This window comes from Elgaria multicarinata, chromosome 6, assembly GCF_023053635.1.
Source record: "Elgaria multicarinata webbii isolate HBS135686 ecotype San Diego chromosome 6, rElgMul1.1.pri, whole genome shotgun sequence".
Classification (NCBI taxonomy): Eukaryota; Metazoa; Chordata; class Lepidosauria; order Squamata; family Anguidae; genus Elgaria; species Elgaria multicarinata.
Genome location: NC_086176.1, coordinates 1,280,098 through 1,300,152, shown reverse-complemented (window position 1 = coordinate 1,300,152; position 20,055 = coordinate 1,280,098). Strand labels below are relative to the sequence as shown.

At 43.7% G+C, this 20,055-nt stretch overlaps 1 protein-coding gene across 10 annotated transcripts in view; it reads left to right on the top strand.

The window, feature by feature from the left end:
• The window catches only part of CAMK2G (calcium/calmodulin dependent protein kinase II gamma), a 566,994-nt gene that overhangs the window by 532,969 nt on the left and 13,970 nt on the right, over window positions 1-20,055 (top strand). For 5 of the 10 annotated variants that reach the window (XM_063128860.1, XM_063128858.1, XM_063128857.1 and 2 more), the window contains 3 exons: window positions 8,562-8,630; window positions 9,970-10,014; window positions 11,621-11,669. In XM_063128860.1, coding sequence (XP_062984930.1) covers window positions 8,562-8,630; window positions 9,970-10,014; window positions 11,621-11,669 — 163 coding nt within the window. Of the gene's footprint in view, window positions 1-8,561; window positions 8,631-9,969; window positions 10,015-11,620; window positions 11,670-14,183; window positions 14,298-16,981; window positions 16,985-17,192; window positions 17,337-20,055 lie in introns of all 10 variants that reach the window. The other 5 variants (XM_063128863.1, XM_063128862.1, XM_063128861.1 and 2 more) reach the window with 2 other exon arrangements.

Sequence of the window (20,055 nt, the reverse complement as noted above, 5' to 3'; positions counted from 1 at the left end):
GCAAGAGCAATCCATCTCTTCCCTGCCTGTCCACTGTGTGGGAAGGAAGAGGGTAAGAGAGAAAAGGGGTGACCCGCCCCCACTGGCATGCAGCCTCAGACATATTGCCCATGAGGGAACGCAGCCCTCGACAGAAAAGAAAGGTTGCTCTTCACCAAGGTATTAGTCACATTAGACTCAAATCTACATCCAAGACTTGGGGACAAAGGACTTCCAGACCACCTTAGCAAGTCTCAAATTCCATTTCCTTTGCAGTTGGTGGGGAGATCAACTGCTCATGGTTCTTGACTCTTGCCAGTACAAGATGACTGCTCAAAGAACTGGGACAAACAGGAAATATGGTCCTAGCTCTGCACATGAGCCTGATGGTATCCTGCTACGCCCTAGACCAGCGGTTCCCAAACTTTCTCAGGTCACCGCCCCCTTGGTTCCACAAACTCATGCCCAGTGCCCCCTACCCTACACTATAAAAATCATTATTCAGAATAGTGGTTTTCAACGACCCACTAAGGAAGATAATAACAATAAAATTCAAAACAGTAACAATTAATTGAATATTTATTCAAAATCCAATTACCATTTTTAGTTTATTCAATTAAACATAATCGATGAACTTGATCCAGTGATATCATCTTTTCAAAGTCTGATAGTCATTTAGCAAGAATATTAGATCTCACATTTAGTAACTAGGGTAGAGTACCTCACTATTCTGTAAATTCTTAATGTGATGGATGGGCTTGATGAAGTGATACCAGTTTCCCAATGCCTGGTTTAAAGTCACTTAACATGAGTCTTAAATCACCACGTTTAGTAATCTGGAGTCGATTTCTTTGCTTGGAGAGAAGTAGGCAGACCACACTAAAACCACATTCCACCAAATATGATGTTGGAAATGCAAGCAGGAGCTTCTGAACCACTCTCCATAGTGCAGGATAGCGATCAGTAATTTCCTTCTGTAACCAAAGCTCCTGGTACGATTCCTTAAACTTTGGCTTCAGCTCAATGTCATTTTGTAGCTCAATTGGCCCCTTTAAATGGGAAGCACCCACTGCAGGCTTGCCAAGGGAGGGAGGGAAAAGAGAGCGAATGCCTCTGTTTTGCAGCCAGCGTGGCATGGCACACCAAGCAGGGTATGTCTCTTCATTAGCGTTTTGGTGCTTTTGAAACATTTCAATTCACCGTTAAAAGGACTCTTCTTAAACAGTATTAATACATGTGTGGATCCTTCCCCTATATGGCTTGGGACCAAACTACCTTCTCCCATAAAATTGTCCCTGGGTTTTAAGACCTTCTGGAGAGGCGCTTCTCAGAAAAGACCACCTCGAGGGGCCCCTTGCCGCCCCTTTGCCTCTTAGCGCCCCCCTGCCACCCCCTTACCTCTTAACGCAATCCCACCGCCCCCAAGGGGGTGATACCGCCCACTTTGGAAACCACTGCCCTAGACTATATTAACAGGCAGGGGGATATTTGCTCCTTGTCTCTTCGGTGGGAGGCCTGTGCCATCATGAGGCTGTTATATACATCATGCTTTGTACCAGCTGATTCCTGTAGTATGTATGAGGACAGAATAACAGAAGGCAAATATTGTACTAGTGGCACCACATTAGTCAAGACACTTATGGTCCTTGGATCAACTCACAATGTCAATGCAATGTCACTGGGAACTCCCTGGTTGAAAGTATCTTCATCCAGTGCTTCCATGGGCAGCAAGATCAATTCCACGTCAGATGTTCAGGGGATTCTACCTATCCTGCAGAAAATCCTCATTAGAAACATTACTGCAATTGAACTGAAGTGGCAAGTGGATACCTTAAAATAGTACCTTGATAAAGGAACAGTTTCTGACAACCCTCATGTCTATAAATTCCTAAAGGAGATCAGTTTAATGAAGCCTCCTGCTATTCACCCATTTCCTAAAGCAAACTTTGCAGCCTTGATGGAGAACACTCTTTGGTCAAAGTTCCTTCATGGAACCCGAGTCTGGAGACCATTTTTCTGAAAGGTGTTGTTTTCTGCTACAAGAGTTTTAGAATGGCAAACTAATTATCAGACTTCCTTATATTAAGCTGTCTCTGAGAGGCTTTCAGTTCTTCCACACCCAGATAGCTTAGAGATTGCTTTATACTGGCTTCAGTGTCTGGGTAAATACTTCCCTGCAGAGGCTGCAGTGTTGGTTTGTTTATAATACTTTTATACCACTTAATATAATAAAATCTCTTAAGTTGTCCGTGTGACGCACCCCCTTCGGGCTTCCTTTGTTTCTTCCTATAATCAAAGGATCCCAATCAAGGGCTAGGTCCTCAGAATGCTGCGCACTGCGACTCACTGGACCCTTTTCTGGCCTCTCAGCCACCAGCCCAGCGCTCTCTATGCACCCTTGTCCTTCATCGCTGCCACCGTAAAACACTTCCCATAGCATAAACCCCTGCCTGCTCTATCTGCTAAGCTACACTATCTCTTCCCATTCACTTCCCCCGCCAAATAATAAAACATGTTGATCCTGTGCTCTCGCTAGACCCTTCTCCCAGACAAACGCAGACTCTACTCTCTGACTCATGCACAGTCTACTGCTCGTTACTAACTCCTCCCTCTCACTAACTGCCAATCCAGACCTTTGAACCACCAGCCAATCAGAATTCACATACATTTCACTCGCTCCCCCTCCCAACAGCATTAACCACTTACCAACCAGAGTCCAAACTGCACTTAACATCCTAAATAGCAACAGTTATTAACACATTACAAATACTTACATTATATAATTGGCAATAAACAGTAAAACATCACCGTTCACTCCTTCCAGAGGGCAAACTCTTCTGCTGCAGTTTTTGTATAAATTTTGGGTTGGCAACCTGGTGCCATCTAGATGTTTTGGACTACAACTCCCATATTTCCTTACCATTTGCAATGTTGGCTAAGGTTGATGGGAGCTGTAGTCCAAAACATCTGGAAAGCACCAGATTGCTTATCCCTATGCTAGACAAAATTTATACAGCTGCAACTCAGCTGCAACTATATAGATTTTGAGCTTCTCTACAACACTTCATCAGGCATAAAATTAATGTGTTTTCCTCAGCAGATGCTGCCTTTGGGATGATGATGTTGGTGCTATCAAGACTCCTGGTCCTGCTGTGTTCCCACAGGATGGCACTGCTTTTATAGATCTTGAGGAATTTAGAATGCCCTCCAGAAGCCAGGAGAGAGAAGGATATTTCTTAACTGTGAATTCCTGTTCTCCGTCGCTTATGGAGAACATTTTCCCCACTGGAGACTGATTGTCTGGGACTGGTTTGTTTTAGTCTCATTCCTTTGTGCTCATCTGGTAGAAGCAGACAATAACTTGCTGGAATGACCTTCTATTCTGTCCTTCCATTTTTCTTCTGGAAATGCATGTTTAGCTGATTAATCTTTCCATATTTGGTGTCTTCCCTTTGCCGCTCATAGGCTGAAGGGCTTCTCTTCCAGCACGGTTTGAGAGGGGAGGGACACCCTTCCCCTTGAAGGAATCAGTCTAGAGCAGGAGGCCTCAGCATGGTGCCTAGCAGGCAGCCACAAAACCTTCTTTAATTTTTTCCATTTTGTTAAAATATCTGTACATGGATTTGTATATATCCATAGCAATGAATACATTTGAAATCTATACAACTTTCTAGAAATTATACATAGGTTTCAACAAAAGTGGACCAAACATCCAAATAATATCCATTTGAAGGGTGTGTCTATATGCCCACCTGTTCAAATATTGAAAATTGCATTACAGGAGGTGAGTGTTTATCCTTCCAATATTGTAATCTCAGTCTCTTAGCAATCAAATGGGCAGAGAGAATCCATTTACACTGACTCTTTGTCAATTTCCATGAAGGAGGTAAATAATTTAATATTCATCCGTGAATATTAAAGACTGACCCAATACAAAATCTATTTGTGTAATAACCTTCTCCCCAAAAGACGCAATTACTGGACATTGCCAAAACATATGTTTAAATGAACTATTAGCAATATTGTACTGCCAGCAGTGAGCTGAATTAGAAGTTCCCTTATTAAAGAGACATTGTGGTATCCAGGAGACACGAAACAAATGTTTTTGCTGAATGAGATGCAGGCCAAAATTCATAGATGCAACAGGCAGATAGATGCCAAAGCAGTAATCCACTCATTAGGCATTTTGTGGTGGCGCCCACAGCAGTTTCTCAAATTCCCAAATGTGCCCAAGGGTCCAAAATGGTTGGGGACCCCTGGCCTAGAGTTTTGGCCCTGTCTCTTGGCCCAAGGGGATATGGAGTATCTTGAAGAATTTACAGTGCCTTCGTGAAGCCACGGAGAACCGGAGTTTGTGGTAAGAAAATTTGCTTTTTCCCAGTAACATGGTGGAAGTTGGCATTGACATTGCAACGCTTAAGAGACAAGACAGGACTTTTATTCCAGTGATTTTTACTCTGCTCTTTAGCCAAAAAGGCACCCAGAAAGGCTTAAATAGGTTAGTGGATTAGTAGTAAGAGAGTCTCTCCCCACAGACTTAAATCTGCAAGCAGTTAGATTTTCCACCTTAATCTTTAGAGGGTCTGTACAGGGTCTAAGGGTCATTCAGTTGATGTAGTATTAAACTTTACATAGAACAACTAATATCTGGATTACATTTCCTTCCATATATAGGTCAGATATTTACAAGCATGTACCCTGTAGAAGTCACCCTCTTCTGTCTTGTTCATTGGCAGCAGTGCCCAGCATTTGGGTTTCCAGTTGCTGCATTAGTAAGCTGGGACTGCAGCACAGAGATGGACTCTTTGGCTGCCTGCTGCTTTTATGATAATGATGATGATTTATTACAGCTTTATACTGCTCAATAACCAAAACTCTCTGGGTAGTTGCTAGTTGCTAGTAAGGCAGAGAAGTGTCTGCCCTCCCCCATTTCTATAAATTGTAAATGTTTGTTTTCTTTTGCACACTTTCCGTGTAGCATGGGTGTGTATGTTTGTCTTGTCCTTCTACTATCTGGTTTGGAGCAGACCTAGTACTTATGTTTAACACCACTGACTAGTCATTCAGATCATCTTACAATGCAATCTTATGTAGGCTTGCCTGGCAGTAAGCCTCATTGAATACAGTGGAGCTTACATCCAAGTAAGCATGCATCAAAGGGGGAAACCACTTGAGCTGGCCCATGCCATTTCTTGAATTAATTTAAGATGTGATAACATCACCACAAGCAGACATTCCCTTTGTCATTTTTTGTGTGGTGAGCATTTTTTCTTGAATACACCATTGTGTTAGGAGATTTGGTGTTTACTATGTTGGGTGAACTTAAAGATGTTAAAGATAAGTCATGATTCACACGACACGCTAAGCCATAAAGCTCAAGACACTTAACCATCATGGTTTAGAGTGTTGTCTGAACAGGGCCACAAGCTTCAAGCCTTGCTACAGAAAAGCCAGGCTTTGATAGTGAGGTATTCTAAAGGTTCCCCTTAGCACAGGCAAAGACAGCAGGAGCGGATTGTATTCCATGCCTTCTTTCTCTGCATATCGTGTTGCTTGTTAGTAGCTAATAGTGCTTATTCCTGCTCTCAGCCTCCAAGGGAAATGAGCCACTAAGGAGAAGAGATAAGCATAGATAAATAATGGATGGAAGGCAACCAGCAACTCCGTGATCCCCTCCAGCTTGTTCTGCCTGTCTCTTAGTGGGGGTGGCAGTGGGGGAGGAAGCCTTCAAAATTCTCAGTGGCCTAGCCTTCAAGTGGCTGCTTCTTGCATGATGAGTGTAACATGTAGCCAGGCTCTGATTCAAGTGTATGAAAGCGCAATGGAGTTCAATGGAAGCCCAACATTCTATGTTTGCTTGCTTTTGCCATCCCACAACCTGTAGTGAGAGGGACTTCATATTGTGAGTTTTAATGGTTAGGTGTAAAAAAGGTTTTGCATATGAGTTCCGCATGTGTGTGCGCGCGCACACACACACACATGTACATTTGGACTCGACGGCCTTATAGGCCCCTTCCAACTCTACTATTCTATGATTTGTGTGCATGCACGCACATACACACGTACAACTGAACATGTTTAAGGTTGGTTACAGTTCCTTTTAATGCATCAGAGATTGGTGAGGGGTAATTTACGGGGGGGGGGTTGTTCAGTTAGTATTTGTTGCTCCCACCCACTCATTACTCACACCCGGCAGTGTAGGACCTACTTTCCAACGGTGCAGTGTGCTGCTGAACTGTGTGTGAGAGAGAGGATGGCAGAACCATGTGCACAGGACAAATCACATGGGACTTTGAGGGCTTCTGTCTCTGCCAATTGCTGCTAAATAAGTAAGTAGTGGCTTATCCCATGTCATTTGGGGGAGGGTTCTTTTTTTCTGTTGTCCTGTCCTTGTAGATGGCAGGACTTGTTTATCTGCTGCCCTTCGGGGCTATACTTAATACTTCCTTTAAATATCTGAGGGATGCAGATTTAGCTGCCCTTGAAGAAATTTGATTTTGCAAAGTCGTACTGCAGGTTTATGTGTCAGTGTATATGGAAGTATTAAAAATAGGAGGATGGACTGTGCCAGTGAAAATAGATACTACTGGGGTTGGATATGTGGAGTGACCATAATGCTATAGTAGCGAGGGTGTTTGGTGAAACAGGTTATTTATTTATTTTTTTGTATCCAGACATTTCTTTGTATCATTATATTTTATTGAGGGAAATCTGCCTCCTTCATCTTATTACTTTTTTTTAAAGGCTCAGAGTAGTTTGCATGTGGTTCTCAGGTAGTCTTCCACAAAGGCAGCTGATGGAGCTAGATCTGCTTAGCCTCAGAAGTAGAATTGTATCACGTGCCTTGAGACCATGCTCTGGGCCAGTACGATACAATTCAAATGGTCAACATGGAGTTCCTCAGTGGTCCCCTCTCAGATTTCCAGGTGGCTTCGCTGTAGGTAATACTGAAAAGGAGGTTCCCCAAATGCAAAGGAGACACAAAAATATCAAAGGAACTATGCAATTATAAAGTGGTTATAACTGAAAATAAATACCAAAAATATAATGCACTTGTTATAAAGACAATGATTGCAGTTGTTACGGTTAGTAGAATGAAGATAGTTATTTGTTGATGTGATCTCCGCATTGTATCTTGTTTCATTGCTTTGTCAAAACTTCATCAAAACCCAATTCAAGCCAAAACATTCATTTATTGAAACAGCATTTCCTGTGGAGAGCAGATGAAATTATTCTCTGGCCCCTTGATATGCCACATGTGGATTTTCCAAAATCTTTACTGAAAGAATTTCCCAATGAGTTTTTTCTCCCCACAAAAAGCTGTAATGGGAAATACATTGGTAGCGTTTATATACTATTCAAAACACAAAGCTAAATCTTTATAATAAAAATACTGGTCTTCAATGTAGAAGACAAAGCAGTTCAAGAATCTCCAAGATGAATGGTGTATCACAACAACTGCAGTCATTGTCTTTATAACAAGTGCATTATATTTTTGGAATTTATTTGCAGTTATATTCACTTTATAATTAGCTGGTTCCTTTGGGTATTTTTGTGTCTCCTTCATTGTAAGATATGGCAGACTAAATACGTTTTAGCTCCGCAGAGTCTCCCCCATAGTACATTGGTTGTGTAGATGAACCCTTAATTGTCTCAGCTCATCTGTTACCCTCTGAGCCTGGTGCTTTAGTGATTAGGGTTGGTCTGTACTAACCCTGCTGTGCATTTCTATGGAGAAGGATCACCAAGGGGGCAGGCTGCTTCTTGCATAATGTACATCTGGATCTCAACCGGCACATTTCTGACTTATCTGAATTCTAGCAGGATCTCTGACACTGGGCATTGGAAATACATAGGCTAGGAGTCTTTCACCCTATGATAGCAGCATAGTCAATATGCCTGAGCTAGCCAGCCAAGCCTTGCCACGCCACTTAGATTGAAAGGATCCAGAAGTGCAAGCAAGGAAGGAAGACTTTCAAGTCAGAATGTTTTAGTCAACTAGGCTCATGCGGCCATGAGGATACATCCAGTATCAGAAACTTAAATGGGCCTGTGGGAAGGTCATTGAATGCATTGTTTTCTCCAACCCACCTAGGGATTAGTCATGGGTATCTTTCTTCATTCTGCTCCAGCCTCAAGGTTTCTGGATATGGCCAAACACCAGCTTGTTTTATCCAACATACTGCACTTCATCTGAATATGTTCCCTTCTCTTTTCTCTACCACCGTTTGGCTGCATTAATACTCTTATCTAGGCTACTCATTTTCCCTAAGTTTCCTACGAGTTCACTTTTGGACCAACCATGTTTTTCCATCTCCTTCCTCTTTTGCCAATCCTGTTTTATCTTCCATGTGTATATGGATATATCTTTGCCATAGAAGATGATGAACCGGGCAGTGCCTGTCCACTTCCTTCTCCCTTCTCTCATAGGGATGATTTTGGAAAGGACTAAGCTGATATGTGGATTTGCAGCAGCAATAATAATAATAATAATAATAATAATAATAATAATAATGTAATGTTTTTATGACTGTTGCCCAGTTGGGCAGTGGGAAACTAAACCATCTGTTTTTCTGTCTTAGCCACAGACCAACAACAAAGCCAGTGTAGTAAGCCCAGCAAAAGAAACGCCCCCAGTGCAGATGTCCATGGTACCTTTCCCAAGCATTTCTTTGTCCTTCTTTGTTTTTTTAATTTTGGTTCATGCCCTTGCCCAGAATGCTGCCTGTGCTGCTCTGTGTTTTGGCTTAGTTCTGTCTGTGGTCCCTTGCCCCTAAGATTCTCCCAGCCCCCTTGCAAGTAAGAGGTGCAAAGCACAGTGGTGTCTGTATGTGGGGCCTGCAGCTTGTCCAGACAGCTCTTGTGGTCACTCTGCCTGATATTTGACCTCAAGGAGGCTGTGATGGAGTGGTTAACGGCATCCAGTCTCCAAAGAATGAAGGGGTCAAAACCTCTCCTGTTGCCTTATTTGCCCCGGGGGTTTCAATGTTCCCCACTAACACTCTTGCAGCAGGACGCACATTCCTGTGTATTTGGCTGCTTGGCACAAATGCCCTTCCACTGGCCTTCCTTAAAAACTGGGAGGTAGACTTATGGCACGGTTACGTTGCTTAAGAAGCTGCGGCACAGTGTAGGGTGGGAACGGAACTGGGCAAGGGCCAGCCTCTCCATAATCATTCAGGAATGAGTGCAAGTGGAAGAGCTTAGTAAGGACTCTTAGAGACTGGATAGTTGCTTTTCACTCCGTCTAATGCTTTAGAGGCTTTCCCCGCGCCCCTTGGGATATTTCATAATTTGAATCCCCACCCGTTCACACTGCACCTGTTATGCACTGGCTTTTAAAATTTTCGCTCTTAAGATGCTCAGCTGATCTATTTTTATTGAGAGTGTCTCATTTTGGAAATTCCATGTCAACCAAATGTGGGATTTTACGAGTTCTCAGTTCTTTGCTATGGAGCGCTGGGGTGCTTTGGCCACCAATTTTTTGGGGAAGTTATGAATGTCCCTCAAGAGAGAGAAATATCACCAGAAAACTCTGCAGGGAAAACATGGAGACAAAGCCCTACCTCAGATCTCTTCGCTCTAGGTGCAATACTGATTCAGGCTTTTTAAAATAAATGAGCTACATCCTTCTTGCTTAGCGAATTACTTGTCAAAGTTTACACAGGCTTTTTCTTAAGCGCTATTGGAAAACTTCTGAACTATGCAAAGTTCACAAGGTAAATTGGCATATGGAGAAGCATGTATGGCTTTGTCTCCTTGTGAATTTAGCTCTTATAGTTGGGTTTTTATCATTCAAACCTCTTCAGCCAGTCCTGCAAGGGGTGTGGGTGCGTGTGTGGGTGTGATGTACTCGCACCACCATCCTAGGATGGAGGCATCTGTGCTTTGTTCTTGTTTGCCCCTTTGCTCTCCTAACAGACACCTTGCAGAGGAAGAAAAGCTTTGGTGCTGGAATCTGATCCTTTATTTCTGTCCTCTTTCAATTAGGAACCACAAACTACTGTTGTCCACAATGCTAATGATGGCATAAAGGTAAGGTGAGGCTGACAAAGGTCCGGAACATCCCTCATGATCCCCCAAAATTAGGCCTATTAGAGTGTGTTCAGACTAGCATGTTTATCTGTGATCTACTGTGTAACACTGCAGCAGGAGGTAGTGAGGCAACCCCCCACCCCACCCCGAATTCCAGATTCCTTCACTGCTTTACTCACCTTACTGGATTTCTGGCACCAAAGCTTCTACTTCATTAAAGAAGTGCACACATTTATATGATTGCTCCTGACAGAAATGTTAGGGCAAAACATTGGGCTATTGCTGCAAATGCAGTCTCCTATTGAGTTCTCTCCTTGCCCTTCTGAAATGCTATGTATAGCAAAGCATATCTCATGTCCCAACATTTTTGCATTCCACATTTTGCCCTTTCTTGCCACCAGTAGCCAAAGGAGAGGGGGCGTACATTTTCCTACAAATTACAAAGGGTGCGTGGAGAATTCAATATGGAGCTGGGGGTGAAAGGTGTTTGCAGAGGCCCAGTGTTTCTCATAATGTGCAATTGCAACATTTTGCTGTTTCTGTTCCTGGCCATTGTACTGCTACCACTCCTTCATTACCAGTGCTTAATTCTTTAGTTGTGGACTTTGTGCCATTTGTACCCTGCAATCTCTCCCTCATAAGATTTCTTCAGAAAAATCCCTTCCAAGAAAAGAAAGGGAAAAAGACAAGACAAGACCTGCCTACAACATGGTGCTAGGACTAAGCAACTTCATGAGGCCATCTCAAGTTTCACCTTCCCATCACCCACTTTTTCTGCCATACTTCATCAAATGTATCAGGGTTTATATATATGCCTGGGTTCAGCTGGGCAAAATTAAAAATATATTCAGAAACAGTTTAAAAACAATATAAATTAGTTTCAGGAGCAGGAAGCCCCCACGTATAGGAAACATTTGAATACTTGTCGTATTGCACGAGTCACAAAACTGACATGAAATCAAATTAAATGTGATCTGGTTATAGGCTGGTTTTGGGTAACCAGGCCTTGTTTCTTAATAGATGACTGAACAAATGTGGCTGGTGAGAGGATAATAATGGGGAGAGCATGGAGGAAGCTAGGTGATCACAACTTGAACTATTCTGCAGTTGTGGTGCCACCACAAAGAAAGCTCTGACCCAGGCACCACTAGATTTTAAAACAGAGGTATCCAAAGCAAGTTTCCCCCCAGAAAATATCAAACGTCAAGAAGGTTCATATGGGAGGCGACATTCCCACAAAACACTTGGGACTCAAGCCATTTAAGACTTTTAAAGAATAATAGCCAACGCCTTAAATCAGGTTTGGAAGCATATTGGAAGCCAGTGCAACTGAACAAGTATACATTTAAGATACTCACTGCAGCTGACCTCATACGGAGACAGACAACAAAGTGTTGATCTAGCTGGAGTTCCAAGACTGTCTTCAAGGGCAGCCCCAGATAGAGCATTTTGCAGTCATCTGCAAGGATACTAGTGCATGAATGACAATAGCCAGATCTTTTAGATGGCTGGTCCCTTCTTTTACTTGCTTCTATCCATTTCCCCTACTGTCTGTTTCTTTGAATTAGCCTGCTCTATGCTGATATTTCCACCGTCTATCTTGCAGGGTTCTACAGAGAGCTGTAATACCACCACTGAAGATGAAGACCTGAAGGGTAGGTGCCTTGATAGCAAGCAGGCAAGCGTACCAGGCCTAGTGGCAGAAGAGACAGGGCAGTTTCCCATTGCAAGTTGCATACCTGCCACTGTGGATTGAACTGTACCTTTTCTCCCAGTTGCTGGAGCAGGTGTGGTGTTAGGCTGCTGGTTGCTGTAAGGAAGTCGCTAGCTTCTGGCCTTGTTGGTGTCTGAGCCAGGCATGCCTGACTCTCTTCTTCATTAATTGGGCCTCCATTTTCTAGACTGACTTCAGGACTGGAATGTATCACTTGAGTATCAATCTACCCCCAGTAGTTTCAGGGGAAACAAAATTGCTATATTCCTGCTCTTCACACAAGCGTAAAAATATAGTTCTCTCTTGACATTCTTAGGCTGGTTTGACCTGCCACAATTCACATGAAAAATCAGTTTGCATTGTTTCAACGTATCTAAAACAGTTTTGTAAACTAGGCCCAAATGTAAATGACTCACTGGTGTGGGGGAAGGAGGGTCCTTGCCATTAGGAAGAGAGGTTTTACCTAGGTGTGATATTTGCCTGGGAGAGGCCTTCTTGTATCAAAGCCTTGCCTCCTTACCTAGCAGCTATGCAGAAGTAGGCCTCGGAATATGGGGACACTTGCAGTGGTGGCCTCTCCACCACCCCCAGCCCCTGATTGAAGGCTTAAGCCCAGCAGTGAGAAGTTGGAACCTCCTCTATTGGCCGAGAGAAGCCTTCTTAAAGGAACTGCCCCTGTTTGTATCTCCTAGCTAACATTGCTGCCCACCAACACACACAGATCTTCTCCAAGTCACCATGATGTTCGTCACTTGATGCCCTTTTAAGTCAGCTAACCCCCCCCCCCCAATATGGCCACATCATACGGAGTAGCATAGGGAGTAACAATTGGCACCAAAAAGCGCTTGTCTGTGTGGGTTCTGTTTCAGCTGCTCAAACCCTCTCAACAGATTTTCAAGAGGCTCTTCAATACTCTGCAAAAATATATCCCCATAGCAAGGAGCAACCTGCTTTCAGTCCCCCATATCTAGAAAACCTGCGCAAGTCCATATTAACTAAAATAGAAAGAGTGACAGATCCAGAAGAGGACTGGTGTTTCTATAAATAACTGTCATAATGCCCTGAAAATGATGCTCATTGTGAAATGTCCGCTTGCCTAAGGCTAATTTATAAAACCTGGGCTGATTTCTCAGCACAATCAGTCGAAGCTGCTTCTCCAAGTGACGGGTCACAAAATTGTAGTGGTCAGCAGTTGGGGGTCCCTCTCCAGCCCCCTGAAAGGTGTCACATCTCCCTCCCCATTGCTAACCACAGAGGAAAACAAAGCACGTGGATGACCAGTATCTGTTAATGGCACTTGGCAGCAAGCTATTTTGGGGGAAATGGGGAATTGGGTCCTTGGCCTCCTACTTCCCACTCCTTTGTTAGAATGATGCTCCAGCAGAACCCTGCCCTGGGAGTGCCTTCTCTTCTGCTTCATTAAGGAAATGGGCTGATGAGAGAGCAAAATAGCTGGACGTGCATTAGCCCTTTTGCCTACTTGCAAAAATTTTCTCCATGTGCCTACTTTGTTTTGAGATGAGGATTTGAGCTTTCGCAGGGGAAAAAAATGTGTTTAGCAAGGAGTTATGTAGTGGTGGAAAGAAGACGAATCAATAAGATGCTGAGAAGTGCATGCCCATTGCGCAGCGGTAGAGCACCCGATTCCTTCTGTGCACAGAGTCCCCCAGTGAGTCCAGTTAAAAGAGTCTCTGGTAACAGGGCTGGGAAGGACCGCTATGACCTATGAGCTTGGAAAGCAACGGCCAATGCTGTGACCCAATGTAAGGCAACTTCTGGTGTTCCTATCCCCCACATGCCACTGTGACGCATGCCAAAAGGATACTGCAAAATATCATTATGGGTATTACGAAGCGACCTCTTAAGAGTGCGTTGCAATTCCGAAGTGTCTTTGCAGGGCTTGAACAAATGTATGGGGCTGTAGAGAGGTAGCTTGTAGGAGCCTTTGGTCAGTCCCTTTTGCCTTTCATTGGAAATCTGCATTTCTCCAGTTGAGTAAACTGAATGCTGACATTGCAATCCAAGCCCATGAAAGGATGATCTCCCTCTGGTGTAATTTCTCTCCCACTTTCACACACTTGTGCTTTCCCTGTGATGAGCCTCTCTTTGCCAGGGGGCTTTAATAATCCAGAAGTATTTCATCCGGCAGTCTTGTGCGAGTGTGATCTGTGCATGAGCTGCTGGAAACCTTCACACTCTGGATGTCTTAACTGTTGGTAGTGGGCAGACCCTGGCAGTTGGTAGGGCCAAAGTTGACTAAAACACGTAGGTGTGAGGAGGGGAAGCAGCCTGCGGATGGCTTGGCAAGACGCCTGAGCAAGAGCTTTGGATGGAACGCTACGGTTGCCTTCATGTCCGGTTCCATTCTTTCTTTCTTTTTACTGGACGTACATTGTTCTTTGCTTTTGTTTTGTGTGTGCGTGTGCACGTGTCTTTAATGCTTTGCCATTGCAAGCGCCCCCTCTCTCCATCCGGGATGGCGGTTCAGTGCTTGAAGGACGGAGCCACTGTGCAAGCAAAACCCAGACTGAGTCCATGCAGTCCCAGCTTTCGCTCTGTTATTCAGCCAGTAAGTCCAGGGGTTAGTCCTCCATAGCATCCTTTCCCTGCCTTGACACACTTTCTCCCATTTCTCTGCCTTCCTCTGTTGTTGCAATATTCTTCAAGAATATTGATTCTCATTCCTAAGACTTCTGGTTTTTAATCCAATCCATTTTCTTTCACTGCCCATGTAATGCTTTACAGAGAGACTCCTTTCCTCTTCTCCCTCACCCCATAAAATGAAAACATAATTAGCTAATTTCATTCCTTGTTTTCCTTTGATAGATGTCAGTTCTTTCTTCGTGATTTAAAAAAAATATTCACATGACCCATTCAGATGCGTACTGTTGGACAAGCTGCATTGTTTCTACATGTAGGATGGGGCCTGCTTTTGCTCCAAGCTCCAAGGGTGTTTGAAGTCCACACGAGCCATGAAGATCACCCAGAACTTCCATTGAATAGTTTGTCGGGTTATGACACCTACATATGACTTCACACATTACATTTTCCCCCCTGCAAGGAAAGCCCCTGTGCAGGGACGAGCATGAAGCAACGTGTAAAATGTCACAGTGTGTGATTGCAGATATGTGCATTTTGCTCCACACAGTTGGACTAAGAAACCCTGGCTGTCTGGAGTTTCCCAGATTTTGAACATAGAACAAGATGTACAGTGTGCATTCTTCACAAGTGACTTGTCATGCATGGATTTCAGACATATGTGTTCTGTGCAGAAAAAGCATAAGATGTGAAGCAGCTCTCTGCAGGGCAGTTAAAAACTAGGGCTGAGCTGAAATGATCTCTTAAGTTTTATTTTTACATAATGATCTACAGGCACTTCTGTTTTCCTTTGTGCCCCCTCAGAATCTCATCTACTGTTTGCACAAGTCCTGGGCGTGAGAAGTAAGCCTGTGAAGGTCTACAAGCGCATTTTTCTTTGAGCTCCTTAGGCTAGGCACAGAGCGCAGCTCAAGGTCGTTCTCAAGTCCTTAGAAACGAAGGAGCCGTGTGATCCTGGAGCTTGTCTGTCCCAGCTTAGACCAGACTGAGCAAATGTTCAGGCAGAGTCCCCATCCTAATCCCTCTGGAAGACTTTGCTGTCCCTCACCTCGTATGACTGGTAACCTACCCATCATAACTCCCACCCAAGTTCCATATACAGTTGTCTGGGCTGTAGGAAGGCCTATTGAAAGGCTCTGCCTAAGCTTTAGCTCAATTGGCTCAGGGATGGTACAGCTCCCTTGACCAAGGCTGGATGCCCTGTGGTACAACTACAGCGCTTGGACAAAGAGCAGAGAAAGACCATTGTTTTCTTGCAATTTACCTAGTCGAACTAAAGTTTTCCCCACACTGAACTTGCAAATTTTGACAGGGAAATGGAAACGCATTGGTTTGGGTCTAGTAAAAACAGTTTGCTTAGCTGCCCCTCCCTCCCTCTCTATTCCTTTCAAATGTGCCTGAAAGTGTCAGTGATCCCACAGAGACCCCTCCTGCAGAAGTCCCCCCTTGTTTGTACCTTGATTTAGAGTGACATAGCCATTTAAGCTGTAGCATCTCAGGTCCCCCCCCTTTTTTTTTTTACTTCCAACTACTCTAGAACCATGACTGGGTATATTCAACCAACATGTATAACGAGACAAAAGTCAAATGTGTACTTGGAGGGTGGGGGAGGGGACGGGGCTCAAGGAGCCTGTGGACGAGGAGCCTGTGGACGAGGCATTAAGAGCAGGTCGGTAGGAGAGGGAGCTGCCCAGGCCACGGAAGCCCTGCTCACTCCGCCTCGTGTCCAAACCAGATGCCTCCCCCACGAGAAGGCGGGAGTTCTGTGCTTGCATGAATGTGCCTACAGATGCCTGAAGGGCAAAGCTCCGGCCGCGGCCAAGGCTGACAGGGTCCCCATCTTCTGCCTGTCTTTTGTCTTTACCATGGGACCTGAATGGAGAAGGAAAGCATGTGAGGGAATCTGTAAAGGATTCGTGGGCAGTTTGCACAACAGATAGAGAGTAGTAGCATGGTTTTGATTCATTGCATTTATAAAACACTTTTCTTCCATGACATCCGAGGCAGCCTACTTAGGGTACCCAGGCGGTTTCCTATCCAGGCATTGACCAGATCCGGTCCTGCTCAGCCTCAACCAGATTGCTAAGTTAGATTGCTTTCAGAGCCTTCCCCAGAGCCCACGAGGAAATGACCTTTCTCTCCTTTCCTGACAACACCACTTTCCTTCCCCCAGCTTATTGGTTTGGTGAGAAAGTATTGATTTGGAGACCGGATCTAACCTTGTCCAGTGAGACTTTAATCACTGAATGAAACACGATTTCCCCCCTATTGTCTTTTGTTTCCCTATTATTATTATTATTACTATTATTATTATTATTATTTATTTATTTATTACCCGCCTCTCTACCTGGATCGAAGCAGGGAACAACAGCGAACACAAAACACATAAAAAATGATTAAAAACATAGTTTACTTTACATGATTAAAACATCCTTAAAACATCCTAAAAACATTCTAAAAAGTAAAGCAGAGCCACATAAGTTAGCTAATGAGGAGGCAGGGGAGCCCGACTTCTTCTGTCTCCTCTAGTGTAGCTCTGGTCATGGTTTGGAGTGAATTGGATATTTCGCTTTCTCCTTCCCCCGTCTCGTTGTGTTCCTCATTCACTGCCTTGAAGGGTTAAGGGTCTCTTTGTGAGGACGCTTGACCTCAAAGGCAGTTTCCCTGTTGCTAACACTTCGCGTGCACTGCAGAGGTGCATACAAAGAATGGCTGCAGCTGGGAGTGGTGTGTGCTTTGGCATTTCATGTGTGTGTGTGTTTGTGTGTTGTGTGTGTGTGTGTGTGCGCGCGCGTGCGTTTTCAATGCACTCCTTATTTTGCTTTCTGGTTTTATTTTTATTTTAATGCTTGCATTTGTTTTGCAGCTACTACTACTACCACTACTACACAATCTTGTGAAGAGAAACTTCTTGCCTGGGACAGCCCAGGGCAAACAGTGGAGTTGGATCGTGCTCAGTCGGAGCCTGTCCTAACTCCAGTAGTTCCATTTGCACATAACAGTCCACCATGTAAGTTAGCTGTTAATTAGCAGTAGTAGCAGGAATAGAATAACTAGTACTAGTTTACTGTTTTATATACCTTTCCTTAACCTTTAACCCCCTTATTCTCCAAAGATTGTGTTTCCTCCCCTACCCCCACCCCCACCCCCTTGCAGTTACCTCTTTCTGCTGGGATTGGCTAGGAGCAATGAAAGTGAGCCCATTCATTTAGTGCTCCAATCCTGTTCTCCTGTGCCATGCTGTGCTGTAACTCCCTTTCATTTCAATGGACCTATCACAGGGAAAAACCTTGATGGACTGTATTTTTGTTAAATGTGTAAGTGGTAGATCTGTTATGTTTTCCATAATGTAATTGTTTGAGAAAAAACATTGCTTAGTCCAATTATTTAGGAGTGAAGATGAGAACTTGATAGGTGGAAAATATAATGAAAATGGGTTGATTTCTTTCTTTCTTTCTTTCTGAATATGTTTGTATTCAGAATATGAGTATTTTTGTATCGGAATTACAAATGTGCATATTTTTGAATGAATATGCAATGAAATCTGAAAGTTTCTAAAATATATAGACTGTTTTTATAAGTGCTATATATTGCTTCTCTGTCTGGTGCTGGGCACATTAGCTCTAATTGGTCAAAAATATATCTTTCTCTATATATGTACCAGAAACGTGGCAAATGTTGAGATTTACCAGAAATTGCCATTTTAGGGGACCAATGGCAAATGTCACATAATTACTGGAAAATATCAAGGCCAAGCAAATGTGATCAAAATTTATCCTCACTTTCTTTATCAATAAAGTGCACTTACTAAATGCCTTAGTAGTTGGTAAATGTCCAGAACAATTATTGCAACATAGTCCTTTCTTAAATGTTCTAGTGTAGTACAAGACCCGCCACATCCCTTCAATATATGACATATGCCACTCTCATCATTTATTGAGGAATGTCAAAGACCTTCCAAGGGATATATGGAAATGTCCAGAATTATGAAGAAATTTGTTGTAAGAAAATGGCTGAAAAGCGCTTATTAAGATTTATCTAAAGTTATTGTAGGTAGCCTCGTGTGGCGCAGAGTGGTAAGAGGCAGTTACTGTAGCCAAAACTCTCCCCACGGCCTGAGTTCTATCCTAGCGGAAGCTGGTTCTCAGGCAGCTGGCTCAGGTCGACTCAGCCTTCCATCTTTCTGAGGTCGGTAAAATGAGTACCCAGCTAGCTGGGGGAAAGGTAACCGTGACTGGGGAAGGCAATGGCAAACCACCCCGCTACAAAGTCTGCCAAGAAAACGTAAGCAAAAGCAGGCGTCCCTCTAGGAGTCAGCAATGACTCAAGGGCTTGCACGAGAGGTTCCTTTCCTTTCCTTCCTTATTGTAGGTATACTAATGAATTTTATTCCAGTAAAGGCTTGCAGCCATCAATAATTATTTTTATTTCCCTAGGCAAATTTTGGCTGGAAGGAACTAATTGTACTTCCTCCCCTGCTGAAAAGCAGGGGCAAATTTCAGAATTTTGTAATATATTCCACTGGCTTCCTAAAATGTTAAGAATTATCAGTCAACTGGAGTTCTGACTTTCACATAAGCTGTTTCTAAATGAACGCAAGTCCATATGCACCCGTTTCTCCATTGGAAACCGTTTTTACATTCATCTGTATCTCAGGTTTAGGAAAATACAACCATTCCCCACCCACCCGCCCCACACAGCAAGTTCTGAGCCCTTGTACAAAGAATAGTGGTGGGAGCTATAGCATTATAAAGATCAGCCGCTTTGCTTGGTTAATAACGGGAGCAGTGCTTATAGACATAAAGAGAATCCAATTCCAGTGTTTGTCAAATGTAGTGTTTGGGCCCTGAGTGCCATGCAGAGATGTGCGTGCATATCCAACTCTTGCCCAGCTGTTCTTGTTCTGTAACTTTAACATTGACTATAGCAGGGTACTGGATGCAAATATGCAGATTAAAGCTCCATGCAGGGAAGAGTTGAGGGAAATGTTTGGGCAGCTTGTATGTATGACGTGGAGAGTGTGGGAACAGCGTCAGTGATTTCAGTCTCCGCATTCTCTGCTCCTGTGCCATTTCTGCACGTGGAGTGCCATGTTGTTAGTTACAGGGGCATCTTCCACCAGACTGCTTCAAACCTCCTCTCTGGCTTGGCCAGCCATAATTCAGGCAACAATACCATTTAGATTTAATTGCCAAAAATGGAGATGCTGCAGAGCTGCCTTTCAGTTATTTGGGGGGGATGCAGCAGGAGGTGAAGGCCACATGTTTTTGAATCTATCCCTGCCAAATACAGACCCTTCTCCCAATACAGCGTTTCACTTCCAAGTGAAAAAGTAATCCATGACAAATTTTGGAAAGCAAGTGCAGGGGGCATTGAATGTTGGTGCCTGTGAGCTAGCGGACAGACAGAATTGTTCGTTCTGCACTGGCAAAAGAAAGCACCGGCCTACTGGGAACGAAGTTGCTCACGCCTGTGTTCCAGAGAGTTACGGTTTGATGTTGTTGCTATTATTTGTTGTTACTATGCATCTTATGTAAATGAAACACTGCAAGAAGGGAAGCCACTATACGTTGCACAATAGATACTGGTCACAAGACTTAAATGAGGGCAAAGCACAGCGGTAAGAGGCGATCTTATTCAGGAAGACTTCTGATAACAGAGATATTCAGTCTGCTTTTCTTTAATCACCATAAAGCATATTTGTACACATTCAAGGCCTGCTTGTAGTC